Source organism: Numenius arquata, chromosome 10 (genome assembly GCF_964106895.1).
Source record: "Numenius arquata chromosome 10, bNumArq3.hap1.1, whole genome shotgun sequence".
NCBI lineage: Eukaryota > Metazoa > Chordata > Aves > Charadriiformes > Scolopacidae > Numenius > Numenius arquata.
This window is the reverse complement of record NC_133585.1, coordinates 23,687,038-23,703,014: the sequence shown is the minus strand read 5'-3', so window position 1 is coordinate 23,703,014 and position 15,977 is coordinate 23,687,038. Positions and strand designations below refer to the sequence as shown.

At 40.5% G+C, this 15,977-nt stretch overlaps 1 protein-coding gene across 1 annotated transcript in view; it reads left to right on the top strand.

Annotated features, from left to right (window-relative positions):
* PTPN13 (protein tyrosine phosphatase non-receptor type 13) overlaps positions 1-15,977 on the top strand; it is a 104,161-nt gene that overhangs the window by 50,662 nt on the left and 37,522 nt on the right. Inside the window, exons 8-15 of the mRNA XM_074154257.1 lie at positions 523-622; positions 8,540-8,759; positions 10,244-10,318; positions 10,435-10,609; positions 11,643-11,796; positions 11,952-12,090; positions 12,490-12,642; positions 14,726-14,908. Of these exons, the coding sequence (XP_074010358.1) occupies positions 523-622; positions 8,540-8,759; positions 10,244-10,318; positions 10,435-10,609; positions 11,643-11,796; positions 11,952-12,090; positions 12,490-12,642; positions 14,726-14,908 (1,199 nt within the window). The remainder of the gene's footprint in view (positions 1-522; positions 623-8,539; positions 8,760-10,243; positions 10,319-10,434; positions 10,610-11,642; positions 11,797-11,951; positions 12,091-12,489; positions 12,643-14,725; positions 14,909-15,977) is intronic.

The following is a 15,977-nucleotide window of genomic DNA, read 5'->3' as shown; positions in this document are numbered from 1 at the left end:
AAAGATAAATTATAAGGAGTTGTCAGATTTCAGGGACAAAAATTAAACACAGGAGCTCAGCAATGTATATATTGGTTTCTTAACTCTCTTCTTGTCGACTGGATGCATATTTTCTTTACCTAGCTGCTCTATTTCTGTTCTGTAGTGGTTTTATATGATGTCTCTGCCATAAACGTGTCTCAAGTCATGGCTGACAAAGAAACGTGTCACCTTGAAAGGTGTCTATGCAATTGTATATGTGTGTTTTTTATTGTGTTTATTTTTAGGCCTTCCTTAGTATTGTTCTTCTGCACTTGTGAAGTGCAGCTGTCTTCGCCAGGGGAAACTATAAGACTGCTTTGAAAATTGCAATCAGCTTCATAATGCTAGTTTTTCTAATACTGTAATGCTATTGTGCAGAACACATGAATCTGATTCTTTCTAAGTAATCTCATATGACCTTCAAGTCCTTGATTTTTAGACGGGATTACTCTGTGTGCTTTGTTGCCCAATCAGGTATTAATTTGTCTTTTGGTTTGCTAGTGAGAAGAAATGAAGGTTTCAAGAGAGATGATGCCAGTGGTGCTTTGCCAGGTGCTGACGATATCTCCACATCGAGTCAAGCTAATTCTCAGAGGGCAAGGTAAACCCTGTGAAAACAATATATCTTGTAGTGCTTTGTCTTTGTCAAAGAAAGTATTCTAAATCTGCAAGCAAATTTTTCATTCCCATCCCAGGTTCTGTTTAAGGTTAAAAAATGGCATGTTGTACTTGAAATAAAATAGCATTTTCGAATTACATATTTCAGCCTGAAGTAAGAGTCTGGTGATGCACTGTGGTGTAGAGGTAAGTAAACCAGTTAGGGGTCCAACCTCTGTTCTCATATTTAACGGAGACTGGGTTGTCCTCTATCAAGTTGCTGTATCAGAAGGCCAGGGGCTATGTTCTGCTTGGAAATTTAAATATTTTTTATTTTCATTATACTTTTCCAAAATAAAGTTTTGGCAAGTACTGATATTAATACAGATTAATTTGCCTTTTTTCATTTAATAAGGAAATGATAGCATGCTTATTTCTTTAAAATAAGCTAAAAGTCATTCATCGCATTGGTTATTCTGGCAAACTCTTAGTTTATGTTGTTGTGGTTGGATTAGGCAGGCCAATTCAGTAACAATTTATGCTTTTTGAAATTTATTTTGCTATGCTGTGTATTTGAATATTACATCTTTTATTTTTTCAAGTGCTCTTCATCAGTACTGCTTTAAAAGTAGTTTTGGCTTTGTACATCACCTGAATACAGCATCTTCATATGGCAGAAGTGTATCTTGCCATAGCTGTTAGGTTTTGAGCGTGCTTCCATTCTAAATGTTTCAGACTTTTTATTGACATTGACCTTTCAATGGAAAATTTTCTTCTACTCTCTGCCAGACTTTGAATCACCTTGGAATATTTTATCAAAATAATTTAAAACAATGTTTGTTGTAAGTGAGAAAGGGGGGGAAAAATATGACACGTGTTTTCCCCCCTCTTTCCTCATCACATTACAACAACAAAGCCTTCGCAGCAGTATTTTGCTTTGTTTGGGGTAGATCTGGAGAAAGATTGTTGTGGTGCTCAATATTTGAGGATATTTTTACGTTTTTGGCATAAGTTGGATGGGAATCCTGGTCTAGCCTATTAAAGAAACTTACAGGTGTCTGAAGATTGGAGCCGTTTCAGGTGACGTGGCAAGGCTCTCAAATGTGTCCTCCGTGTCTGTTTATCATCAGGTGATGTGCAGTGAATAGGGGTTAGAGCCATGCTTTGAATGTGGAGATGAAAATAAATTAATGTCTGCTTCTTGCACTGTGTTGTGTTTGTTAACTGGGTCCGAGTAAGGCAGGGGCTCAGGGTATCAGAGTGTAGATAACAAGGGAACAGTAACTTTGAAATCTTGCAGCTTTCAGTGATCTTTCTTACTAGCACTTTGCCTGAAAAATATGACATCATTTAGAAATATATATATTGGCATTTCTTGCAGGGGAGAAGTATTTAGGCATTGTTTAGCTGTGTTAACACAGCTTTGTTGGCAGGAATATGGTATCTATTCAGGTAACAGGGTGTGTGTTAAACTGCAGTGTCCAAACAACCTCCGGAAATCCAGCCTATCTTGACATAAGAAAATTTTGGCTGCTGTGTGAGCTTTTAGGGCAAATTTTCAAGGACTCAGGTTACAGGTTTGAATTCCATGTAACCCTGTTAAAGAGCTGTAAATTTCTGCTTTTCATTTTATGCTGTGATAATATTACGTTAAAATGGCAAAGTAGACTATGACTACTGTGTGTAAAGGGTGATGGTATAGCTTTCTTAATTTATTTGCCATTAGTTTTTGCTTTTGGTGAATACTGCTAGGTCCACCTTCATTCTTCTGTGACTTGGAACTGAGGGAAGTTGCCAATTCAACACTGTAGCTATGCTTCAAAATAAACCAGCAGTAAGTTGCAGATGCTGATAGATAGCTTTTGTTTCTATTTACAGAATGATTCAGAAACAGAAAGTAGTATGTGTATGTAAAGGAGTCACATTGTTGTAAATGAATCAGGCCTATTATGCAAGTGAAAATGCCATGATAAAACAGAATATACTTTCTCATAGTTCATTTTATGTTATTTTGCTTTATAATGCTCTGTTGAGACTGGTACCCCTAATGGACATAATTTATATATGTGTGAAATCTAGAAGGAAAACATTGTTTTCTAAGTGCAGCATGGACTTATCTGTTGTGCTTAGCAATGGAGTGAACTTTACACGTATGTAACTGTACAGTCTTACTTCAAGGCTTAGTATTTTTGAATCTCCTGTTTCTGTTTGGCCGCCCCTCTGTGCCTTTGCTAAAAAATACCCCGCTGCACTTGCACAAAAATATCATGGTAGGGTACCACATACAGTTCTTTACTGATTTTCATAACTGTTCCCCCATTTTCATAAGGTGAAAAAGCTTTTTTTTTTTTTTTAAAAAAAAAAAAAATCTAAGTACCAGACTAGTAAGTATATCGAAGTTGGAAAAATGAGGCTGAACTCCTGAAAGCTAGTTTTACTAGCTTTTTTAGTAGACTTACTGAGAAAGCAGTCACAAGCAGAATTTGGTCCTAACATAATACTTGGATAATATCTCTCTTAATTATGTGTGCTGAAGAAGAAAACAATGCATGCTCTCTCTCTGTCTTTTTCCAACAGCTGTTGAAACCTTCCAGTGCCAACAAATGTAAAAAGGAATACCATCAAAGATGGTAGCTGGTTAAGCAGGGAGACTTCTAAGAAAGTAACTTAATATTTTTATCCAGAAAATTGCATGTTGCTGCTTTAAAACTTGCTGTGTTGCACAAGCCCGTGACTTTTATAACTTCAGAAACATAAGCTCTGAAAGAAAAACTCTTGATAACAAGTAGTTCCAAGGAGCAGATTCTCAGAGTTTACATTTTTTTGGCTGGTTGTTTGATTTCGGTGTTTGGGGAAGTATATGCAACTTAATCCATTACTTGAGTTCCATCAGCACTTGGGAGCATATTTCAGTGTTTATGTTCAGAGATACCATCTGTACTTCAATAAATATTAAATTGACTGCTCCTGTGTTGTGACCTTAGAGGCAGTCTACTTAATTATCCACAGAATTATCCTTCTAAGACTGAAATGTAAATCAAGTAGGGGGATTTGGATTTGAGTGAGTCTGCCACCGGTACTAAAAAAAAACCAATGAAATGTTTAGAGTTATCAGCCAGTGTGACCTGTGCTGTCTGCGTGGGCTGGCCTGCTCTTACACTAGCAGAAGCCATGGATTTTTCAGTAGTACACTCAGAGTACCCTCAAAACCTTCATGTGGTCTGTGACTGTTGTTATCCTTTAAACTTCTTGGAATGCTTTCCTCATGGCAATGGATACTTGTGTCTGTTTTTCCTCTTTGCTTCTTGTGTTCCTTACTTTTGTCCGCCTCTTTTTTTAGTTCCTTTACTATTTCTTCCTTTTTTTCTCTAGGAGCAGCAGCTGACATTGATCCCTTCCTTCTCTTGCCTTTTCCTTCCACTAGATTTCATTTCCGTATCCTTCCTACTTCACCAAAAGGCATCCGTCTTTCTAAGTCTGTTCCTGGCTTTTCCACTGCACTAATCATTAGAGAATGCCTGCCTGCTTCCCTTCTTCCAGCTTCCTTCTCTGATCTAATACCTGCTCATTTCTTGGTAAGTACACTAGATGAGGAGTTAATTCGCTTCCCTCTTTTGTAGGAGTCAGCCTTCCAGGTGACTGCTCACCAACCATCGTCAGGTTAATGAGTAACTGTGAGACTCTGGGTTGCAGTCTGACATTGATAAAAATACAGAGTAGCAGCCAAGTACCTGTCTGATGAAGTACCGTAGGAAACAGACTTCTATGATGTTATCTGTTAGGAATGTAATTTGGATTTAATTTTTTTTTTTTTGGTTGGAGTAATAATACTTGCGTATTCTGAACTTCACAGAAGAGCTCTACCTGTATCTGTCAACAGTATCTCCTCTTCTGTGGAGTGAGAGATGTACTCATTGTCTTGGAACCTAAAGAGTGAATCGTGCTGATACCCTCCAGAGAAAACTGACAGTCTGATCAAGCCAGAGTTAGTTTTATTTGCCCAGGATGCTGAAGTGTGCTGATTTCTGGTTGGTGATAGTGCTTATATACGAAGTTAGGAAAATTGTTAAACCGTTAGGTTTTTTGAGCTTCCTCCCTGAACATCCTACAGCTGCTCTCATTTTCAGAGAAACTAACACATGTCAACGAAGATGATAAACCAACGTAACAATAATACTCTATACAGTAACTTATGATTGCTTCTATTGCAGAGCTTTGTTAGTAAAAAGGCGAGGGGGTTTTTTCTGCAGTAGGGGTTTCCACCTTCACAAGTGTTTTCAGATACAGCCAGTTGCAACATGTCTGTCTTTTTCTTATAATCTTTGATAACTCATAGATACTTATGTTCAGAAAGTGTTTGTTTTCATTTTCTTTCAGAGCCCATCCTTAGGCCTTGATCTGAAGGGCGCTCGTGGGTGTATTTAACTTAGTTCATTGTGAATATTCCCACATACGCCGATCTTAATAAGCTTCCTCTTGGTGGAAAGCTAGGTGTGTGCACAAGTCTTTGCAGGTCTGAGGCCCTTTCTCATTATTTTGTCCTTTTGGTGCACATTAAGTCTGTTGCAGAAAGGAAGGGAGCAGGGAAAAGGGAAGCAGTGCTACGAAAGCCCTGCACGATGGAAGGGATAATGGACTTACATTAATACCTCTTTCTGTAACTACTCTGTGTCTTCCCTGAAAGTCCATTTGAGGAACTTCAGCATTGTTTTACTCAGTTTGTGGCACATTAGTGGCGTTTTATTGTTTGGACTCTCATGATAATATAACTCTTCTTCAATGCTGCTTTTGTATGCCAACCAATGAAACTTTAGTATTAAAAAAAATGAAGAGAATGCAGTGCACTGTTCACACTATTGGCTTTCATTAGAAACTTTGCTGTAAAAAAGATGGGGAAAAAAAATTGAAATCATGTTCTGTCAACGGAGAAAAAACATTGGGTTTTTTCCTTGTATTAGGAGTTCTAAAGAAGCCTTGATTAGTTTGCATTTAGTTTGAGGTTTAAAGGTGTTTTTCTGTAAGTGTGGGACAGAGGGAGGGGAGTGGAAGTTGGTTTTATTTTTCTTGGATTTCTTCTTTCTTGGTATTTCCTGACCTTCTGATTTTCAAATAAAAAATGGCTTTTGTTCAACCAAAATAGGACATGGATTTCTCTCCTTCTACAGAGAATAAAATTGGTTGGATATTTTGGATCCATACCTGCTGAGAAAAGAACTGGAGGATAGGTTGCTGCGTTTTTCAAAAATACTGATGGGGTTTTTGTTTGTTTGGGGTTTTTTTTTTCCTCCTCTTTTCCTTCAGATTATTAATTTAGAGTCTAATTTTTATTTTCTTTTTTTGTGGTGGCTGTGGATCAACCAAGCCATTCTTATGAATTTAAAAGAAAAGGGATTTTTATTTTTTTTCAGCAAAATAAGATGATGAAAGCATCAGAGTATGATATTTAGAATAACTTAGTATATAGGATGTTGAAACATATAAAGTATTTATATAAATATTTCAACGTTTCTACTGCTCAGGAAAAATCAGGGAATAAATAACAGCACTGTGCAAAGAGTTTGTAAAGAATTCCTGCAGAGAAAGTGATTGCAGCAATATTTACTTATATAAAGTACACTATCTGGGCAGAATATAGAGAAACTGTCCAAGTGGTCAGGAACGAGATCAGGCAAGCGAAAGCCCAGGCAGAACTAAATCTGGCCAGGAACATCAAAGACAGAAGAAAAACTTCTATAGATATGTCAGGGATAAAGGCAAGACTAGGGAAGTTGTGGGCCCTCTCCAGAAGGAAACGGGAGACCTGGCCTCCCAGGATATGGATAAGGCTGAGCTACTGAACAACTTTTTTGCCTCAGTCTTCACCGGCAAGGGCTCTAACCACACTGCCCAAGTCACGGAAGGCAAAAACAAGGGCTCTGCGAATGAAGAACTGCCCACAGTAGGAGAAGATCAGGTTCAAGACCTCTTAAGGAACCTGAAGGTGCCTAAGTTCATGGGACCTGATGAAATCCACCCACGGGTCCTGCGGGAGCTGGCGGACGAAGTTGCTAAGCTGCTTTCCATCGTTTTTGAGGAATCGTGGCAATCTGGCGAAGTTCCCGCTGACTGGAAAAAGGGGAACATAACCTCAATATTCAAAAAAGGAAAAAAGAAGACCCAGGGAACTACAGGCCAGTCAGCCTCACCTCTGTGCCTGGCAAGATCATGGAGCAGATCCTCCTGGAATCTCCACTAAGGCACGTGGGAAATAAGGAGGTGATTGGAGACAGCCAGCATGGCTTCACCAAGGGCAAATCGTGCCTGACAAATTTGGTGGCCTTTTACAATACTGCCACAGGCTTGGTGGACAAGGGCAGAGCAAGAGACGTCATCTACCTGGACTTATGCAAAGCATTTGACACTGTCCCGCACGACATCCTGGTCTCAAAATTGGAAAGTCATGGATTTGATGGATGGACCACTTGGTGGATCAGGAACTGTCTGGATGGCCGCGCTCAAAGGGTTGTGGTCAATGGTTCAATGTCCAAGTGGCGGCCAGTGACGAGTGGAGTTCCTCAGGGGTCGGTACCGGGACCAGTGCTGTTCAACATCTTTGTTGATGACAGTGGGATAGAGTGCACCCTCAGCAAGTTTGCCGACGACACCAAGCTCGGTGGCGCGGTCAACACGCTGGAGGGCAGGGATGCCATCCAGAGGGACCTGGACAGGCTTGAGAGATGGGCTCGTGCAAATCGCATGAAGTTCAACCAGGCCAAGCGCAAGGTCCTGCACCTGGGATGTGGCAATCCCAGGCACAAATACAGGTTGGGTGGAGAATGGCTAGAGAGCAGCCCTGAGGAGGAGGACTTGGAAGTGCTCATGGATGAGAAGTTCAACATGAGCCGGCAGCATGCGCTGGCAGCCCAGAAAGCCAACCGCATCCTGGGCTGCATCAAGAGAAGCGTGGCCAGCAGGTCGAGGGAGGTGATTCTGCCCCTCTGCTCTTATGAGACCCCACCTGGAGTACTGTGTCCAGCTGGAGTCCTCAACACAGGAAGGACATGGACGTGTTGGAATAGCTCCAGCGGAGGGCCACGAAGCTGATCAGAGGGCTGGAGGACCTCTCCTATGAAGACAGGCTGAGAGAGCCGGGGTTGTTCAGCCTGGAGAACAGAAGTCTCCGGGGAGACCTCATAGCAGCCTTCCAATATCTGAAGGGAGCCTACGGGAGAGCTGGAGAGGGACTCTTTGTGACAGTGTAGTGTAGTGTGACACTACAGGTAGTGTAGTGACAGGACAAGGGGTAATGGTTTTAAACTGGGAGAGGGGAGATTTAGATTAGATACCAGGAAGAAATTCTTTCCTGTGAGGGTGGTGAGACACTGGAACAGGTTGCCCAGGGAAGTTGTGGATGCCCCATCCCTGGAGGTGTTCAGGGCCAGGCTGGATGGGGCTTTGAGCAACCTGCTCTAGTGGAGGTGTCCCTGCCCATGGCAGGGGGGTTGGAACTAGATGATCTTATAGGTCCCTTCCAACTCTTAACCATTCTGTGATTTTATTTTTTTCTTTTAACAACATGTTTTTGAGTGTGCCTTTTTCACAGAACAGAAAAATTAATCTTTCCAAAGCATTAATATTTTTCTTCCTCCTGTGTGTTCACTGTTTTTGTAGTGTTGAGTATTTTTTAGACTGCAGCTGAGCCTTTATTTTCATGTGAATAAACGACAGGCAGCTTTAGAAACTTGGCGTGTTTGCTCGTTTTCTGTATTGAAGGCTTGCTGTAGAGTGCTAACCTCCTGGCTGCTGAATAAATCTTGTGCTTAATGTAGTGTTTGATAACTGGTTTTTGTGTTTTGGGTTTCCACTTAAGTAAGTACTTAAAGCAGCAGAATGTCTTAGGCATACCTACTAATGTCTTTCATCCCCTCTGACTATACCTTAGGCAACATGAAGCACCATTTGAAGGCAATCTAATAAGTCAAGAAATGATGCTGAAGCATCAGGAAGAAGAAATGATGCAACTGCAAGCTAGAATGGCTCTCAGGCAGTCCCGACATAATCTCTACTCAGGAGATGCAATTAGGTCCTCAATGCTTGACATCACCAGAGATCCACTGAGAGAAATAGCCCTGGAAACAGCCATGACACAAAGAAAACTGAGGGTAATGCCCTGATCTCAGGTGAACTCTTATTTTCATTGAAACAGAGCAGTATCTTGACTGAAACTCTAATATGTAAGATTCATAAACTAGATCCTGTAATAAACAGTCATCAACAGATTAAATGCTAGGTGTTTGGTGTTGCACTGACAGGAAAGACATACTCTCACAGAGCAAAATTCTGAGGTTTTGTGGCATTAGTGGCTAAGTAGCCTAAAGCAGTATCAAGAGGTGCTAAAATAGACAGCAACCTTGACTAAAGATTGCATCGATTAAACAATATACATCCTAACAAAGGTAAGGTGTTGCTTTCTCCTGTATTCTGTAGCGTTTTCAACCACTTTGATTTGTATTTATTTCTCTTAGTGGAATGTGGATGTGTACTACCAGCATCAAATGTTATTAAATGAACAAGTTGGGAAGGTAAAGAAAGGCAGAGAGGATTTTTTTTGGCCCTTGGGTTCACACAGAATCACTGTGCAAACTCACCTTTCCTTTCCCAGCTGATTGGTTTGTGGATGAAATATAAGACTACAGAGAAAGAAGACGACAGAGGTATAGGTAAACAGAATGGCTGATGTTTAGGAGTGGTGGTGGCTTGATGCCCTCTGCTGCTGCTTTCAGTGAATTTAATTTCTTTTTTTTTTTTTTTTAAGGATGGGAAAACATGAAACAAAAGTCAATTTGCTGTCCTAATTCAGTGCAGTAGTTGCTGTGTCTGTCTCCAGTCCATAGCACTGACCACTTAGTTCATGTAGGCTTTAACTAATCAGGTTGATTCCCCCTCAGCGCTTAAGAGGTTTAGGTGTGGGTGTTTTACACAGAGTACGTAGTAGGTAGTAGCCAATGAAGGTTTTCCCTCAAAAGGTGAATCTTGGGCCACCTTTTTAATGTGCTGTTGAAGTCAGTATTCTGCAGAGAACTTCCGGTAACAGTTTGGACAGGTAATGTCCTATAATTTAGAGGGTGAATTAGTAGAACATTTTACAGGCAGACAGAAATTGGCCAGGTTCTGTACTTGAACCCAGCAGATAGAATTAGGCTGAAACACTTCAGTCTTCAGGAGATGAGACTTGTGTGTCACAAGCAGAGATTTGTCAAGGCAGAATTGCCACCCATGCAGAAAATCTTAGTGTAATGTCAGGTGGTTGCTTACTGAGATAAGCCCAGATGATCCCAATATGCAACCCACACCCTGTATTTTAAAGGAAGATAAATAATATTACAGTGTTGGCTTTTTGCCCATCAGAGGAAGGAAAATATGCAGAGTAATAATGTCACCAACACTGTAGCTTGGCAGTGGTATCTGGCATGCGTGCTGGCAAAATCTCAGGTTCTTTAGACTTACCAACTCATGGGAGGAATTCGGTGCAATTTTCTAGTTTAGGGTTTTCGTTCCTCTTTGGCATTTTCAGGGCAGGAGTTAACTGTGCCTCAGTCTGTTGTTCCAGCAACACAGTTCTCATTCATACTCTTGTGATTTGCAGAATTTCTTTGGCCCTGAGTTTGTGAAAATGACGATTGAGCCATTCATCTCCTTGGATCTACCAAAGTCTATCTTGGTAAGAAAGGGTCTATTGAATCAACGGCAATCAGTGGCAGGGGAAGTATGTTAAATGAACAAATGCACTTTTACCACAAGTGTGAATGTTGGGATATGTTATTTCACAAAATGCAGACTAAGAAAGGGAAGAATGATGACACCAGGCGAAAAGTAAATGTGATGCTTCTAAGCGGCCAGAAGCTGGAGCTGACCTGTGATACCAAAACAGTGTGTAAAGACGTCTTTGATATGGTTGTTGCCCATATTGGCCTGGTGGAGCATCACTTCTTTGGATTGGCTACTTTAAGAGGTAAGAATAATGATATGATGTAGTTGACAGGTAGAGAATAAGAGCAATTAGCTACATGGTGCTGAGAAAAGATAAGCAGAGACTGCCTGGCATCTACAAAGCATTTACTTTCAGTTATGCTCTCTTGTATTGAGGCAAAATACATTTCTCAAAGAAGAACAACTTTGCACAATCAAATTCTACATTTGCCTGAGTAATGGCAGCTCATCTTGGGCAGCCTTTTCCCACTGGTTGCTGAGTTTTCTTCCCTGCTGTTTCTTGCCTTTACTCTGACACTCTGACTGCCCTAAGAGGGCATGAAAGGGCTTTGAGTTCTGTTGTTAATGTGCCCTAGGCAATGTTACAGCCTCTTGTGGAGGCAGACCCGTTAGGATGTATAGGAAGGCCCATTGTATAGAGGGAGTTGCCTTAAGAAGAAAAAATTTGCTCCTGAGCTGTTAATTTTTCATTATTAGAACAGACCAGAAGTTGGACCTGTTTTTTTCGCACTGGGTAGAAGGTCATTGTGCCAGAAGTAATTTGTTCAGACCCGGGTTTCCTGTCGGCATATCTCACAGGCTGTTGCAGAACTGTAGCGCTCGGAGTACTGGTGTGAGATAGCAGCCCAAGAGCTTACTCCATCCATGGCAGGCTCCCAGTGCTCGTGGCAGTTTAGAGAACCTTGAGAACATTTTGCAGAAATGTAGATGGGACAGAAGTAGTAACAGAGGGAAGTAACGACAGATTTTGGATTTCCTATGGGATAAGAAATTTAAATTTTTAAAGAAACCCTAGCTCCTATTTTGTAGCTATCACAGAAGGTAATTTTTTTTTTTACTGATGTCTTTGGGATAACTATAAAATTATTTCTTCTGCCCTTATTCAGTGTTCTCTTTAATAGTTATTGTACTTAAAATCCACTGTTAGTCAACGGAAAACCTTACTGTTCAAAACCAAATTTCAGAATTGTAAATCTGATCTTGATCCTCCAGTTGGAGAAAATATTTGGTTTTAATGTTTTTACCCATGTGTTTCCCTTTAACATTCATGGCAGACAATGAATTTTTCTTCGTTGATCCTGACATAAAGCTAAGTAAAGTTGCTCCAGAAGGATGGAAAGAAGAACCAAAGAAAAAGAACAAGCCCCTTGTCAGCTTCACTCTGTTTTTTCGCATAAAGTTTTTTGTGGATGATGTCAGCCTTATACAGTGAGTGTATGAAAATTTTTTCAACCCCTTAAGCCCTAAATTTATGGACAGACATTGAATATTAGTCAAATACTGGAAATTTTCTCTAACAGGAAGAGTACCAAAGATGGCGTGGGAGTGTTTTGTGGTTTTTTTTTTTTGTTTTCCTGTTCTAGACATACGCTGACCTGTCACCAGTATTATCTACAGTTGCGGAAGGACATCCTGGAAGACAGGATGCACTGTGATGATGAGACAGCCTTATTATTTGCATCCCTAGCTCTCCAAGCCGAGTATGGAGATTACCAGGCAGAGGTACACAATCAATTTCACCTGTGAGAAACTGTGTTCTTGCTGCTTAATTAAAGAATGGACTCTGAGCTGCCATACATGCTTCACAGTTCTGCTCTGCCCTGGACTGGAAGCTCAGCTGATATGCCGTTGGCAGTTTTTGCTGTGGGCAAGTTTTCTTTTAGTCTAACACAGGGCTGTTGCAGAATCTAGTTCAAGATCTGGGTGTTGAACCCTCTGTCTTCAGTGGAAGCAGAGTCAGGCTTGAATAGGAAGAAACCATATGTGAAATTAAGCTCTGGGTCAGGGTTGAGATTCTGAGTATGTTACTCAGTTGTAACATGCAATTCTCTGTAAAAAGCTTCATTTGTGCTTGTAAAGTGGTATATGGAGATGCTATCACAAAATTTTTTTGTGTTTTAGGTGCACGGCATGTCATATTTCAGACTAGAGCACTATGTCCCGGCTAGAGTGATGGAGAAATTAGATCTGTCCTACATCAAAGAAGAGCTGCCAAAATTGCATAGCACTTATGTCGGTGCATCTGAAAAAGAGACAGAGTTAGAATTTTTGAAGGTAAGTGGGCAGCAGTTTACTCAATCTGTGGCTTAAGAAATTCCTTGTGGGAATATGGGTGTATGGACTTCTAGTGAAAGCACAGAAAACCAGCTCAGATTCTGAACGATACTGAAAGGAAGAAAGCTGAAAAGATCTTCTCAAAAGACACGTCATGACAAGTGAAAAGAAATCTTAATAGATGGGAAGGAATTCCTTTCACTTCTTTTTTCCCACCAGTAGTTTTCCTGCTTTAGCTCAAACTAGTTAAAAGCAGCTATTGATCCTTGAGTTTTCTCTAAAGGAAGCTATGATTATGAGACAGCACACCCTATGTTCCCTACATCCTTTGTCCTTTCTGTTGAGAAAAAAATACATATTTAAATTATGAAAAGTTTTGTAACAGCTAATGCTGTTTACAGTGCTTGGTATGAAGCAAGCCAGGAGCATTACCAAGCAGACTTTCTCATGCAGGTACTATGTAAGGTGATAGGAAAACTATAATCATAGATATATTTCATTTATTCTAAAAGGACCCATTAAGAAATGTAATTATGGGGTTTGCTGCTGTTGCTCAGGAGATAATGATTAGATCCTCTTGATACAATGGCTGCAAATGAATTTGGGGGTGATGGTTTGCTGCTGAGACACTGGATCACCTGTTGTCGTGGTTTTGACCAGATTAACTAATCAGAATGACAGATGCCCTCCCCCCCCAAGGAAAAGAGAGGAGAGGAAGAGATAAGAGATTCATGAGTTTAGAAAAAAATAAACTAATGAAAATATTAATAAATAATGAAATAATAAATAATTTTTAAAAAGTATACAGTATATACAAAACTGTATCAAGCTCCCAGGGTGATGATCATGTCACCAGCAGGCACAGGGAAAAGTCCCAGGCTGGACTCGGTGATGGACAGGAGCTGGATTCCGGATCTGGAGTCAGGATTGCTCGGATCGGGATCAAAGGCAGATGAACAGACAGGGTCCTCCTCAGATGTTGGCCATTGAAGGAAGAGAGATGACCCTTTGATCCCTCAGCTTTTACACTGAGCGTGATGCAGATGGGAGGGAATACCCTGTTGGTCAGGTTTGGGTCACCTCTCCTGTCCACTCCTCCCCACAGGTGTGACCCCTCTACGCTTTTCCGCTTCCGACCCTCCGATGGGGCAAATAACAATTTTACCTGACCTTGGTTATTATAGCAATAAGTATAAGCAAGGGCCTCTCTGCACAGCGTTCCTTGGTATAATCAGGTCTTATCACTATGAGAGAGGGTAGTTTCTGAACAATATGCTGTTAATTTCAGAGTTTAGTTAGTTAGAAGAGGCCCAGCTAAAAAGGAAAAATTACTGAACAGAAAATTAGTTCTGTTTTACCTCAAAGCAGGACACCTGTAATTCCACAGTCACACTGTATTTCCACAGTCTCTTTGAGAAGATGATGGAAGAGGCGCTCGGTTGACTTTGTCCATTCTAAGGCTGTTGCTTGTTTGACAGAAGTGTTCTTGTAACTTAACCACAGAGAACAAGAGTAGGGGACTTGATTCGTGCTAAACCTAGTCTGACTGGAGGTGGGGTGGGGAGAGCAGTAAGATTCCCTCATTACAGTCATTACATTAATCCATTATGCCAATACTGAAGAGAAAGCAGAAATGAACGGGAATGCGGACTGAGTGTCTTTTGGCAGCTATGATGCCTTAATGTGATTACAGAATTGCAGCATTAATCTAATTCTGTGTTTAATGTGTCAATAACAAGTGAGTCTGGATGGTTACAGTTTGTTGCCAACAATTGTTTTGTGCAAGTTTGAATTACTCACAGGCATTCTTGGTTCCTGCTTTCATTGTTTGATTCTAAGAAATGCTAGATTGATTTGCTGGAGTGTTTGGCAGGTGAAGAGATACTGCCAAGACTTAGAACCCTCTAGAGCAGCTGATGTGTCTCTGTTGCAACATCTGTAAACTGTGTAAGTGGAATCACCAGGCAGAAAGGAATCTTTTTTTCTAAAATCCATATATTAAAATATTTATATAGAGGTACAAAAAGCTTGTAATAGCCTTAACTTCATATTCTTAGAAGTTTCATTGCATTGATCTGTACAGTTGTGTCAGAGACTCACAGAATATGGGGTTCATCTTCATCATGTGTTGCCTGAGAAGAGATCCCAAACAGGTATCCTTCTGGGAGTGTGCTCCAAAGGAGTTGTTATTTTTGAAGTTCACAATGGTGCCCGCACACCTGTACTACGCTTCCCATGGAGAGAGACAAAGAAAATCTCTTTTAGTGTAAGTCTCTTTTCTGTGTGTACGTGTCTATATTTGTATCTCCAGATACTGGTTTTGTGTGCTTGTTATTTTTTTGCAAATTAAACTGCTTTTTTACAGTGTAATCTGACTACATTTTGTGTGGCTGAGCGGTTTTGTATTATGGGATTGAAATAGGAGTTTTGATGTTTTAAAGATGATTTTTTTTTTTAGTTTTTATTACCTTGCATTCTATGCTGCTGAGGTCCCAGCCTCAGAAGAGAGTTTAGCACCTGTGTTTTGGCAAATCTGTGTTGCTGTGAAACGTGGCTTCCCTGCCTTCTAAGGAAGAAGCTATTACAAAGGTAGATCAAGAGCTGCTCTTACCATGGGGAGCCCCTCTGCCCATTTACTGCATTTCTGGGCAGTCTGCCCATGCATGTATGGGACATGGGTAGTGAAGGAGCACCGGAGTAAGAATCCTGCATTAGAGAACCTGGATACTGGCAAATGCCAGTACTCGGTGTAACTAGGAGATGCACCTATGTTTCTTTTAAATTGTTACATTACCTAAGAGTAGTTAAGTTAAATGATAATGGGTGACGGGGGCTGACACTTGGTCTCCACAGTACCAGCCAACCCTGGTGGATACACAATAATCTGTGGTCATGTGTCAGTTTTTAATGAGGTGTTGAGCTTCAAACCCTTACCTTTATATAGGCATTGAAAACAGTACTTTTAACTCTGTCTTCTGTCTTTTAACTTACTGAAAAGTTAGAGCCTGTTTCATCTTTGATGTTTTTAACTAGAATTGGTAAATTGAAGTTTAAAAACACTGAAAAGAAAAATTTTCAGACCTGGAACATTAACTGATAGATTCATAATTAGATGGGCATTTAGTTCTTTTTCTCTTAAGTGACAGCAGCCCTTGTGACTTCCTCAGAGGCTTTTGAACACCCCATTCTAAAAAATGTAATAGTACTGCTTGTCATTAGTCAGCACTAACAGTAACAGAGACGGATTAAAAAATAATAAAGTACCATCTCAGCTAGCCCAGAAGTAGCTTTAAAGTGCTGCTTTGTAAATCTCAAATTACTTTCAACCTCTGTTT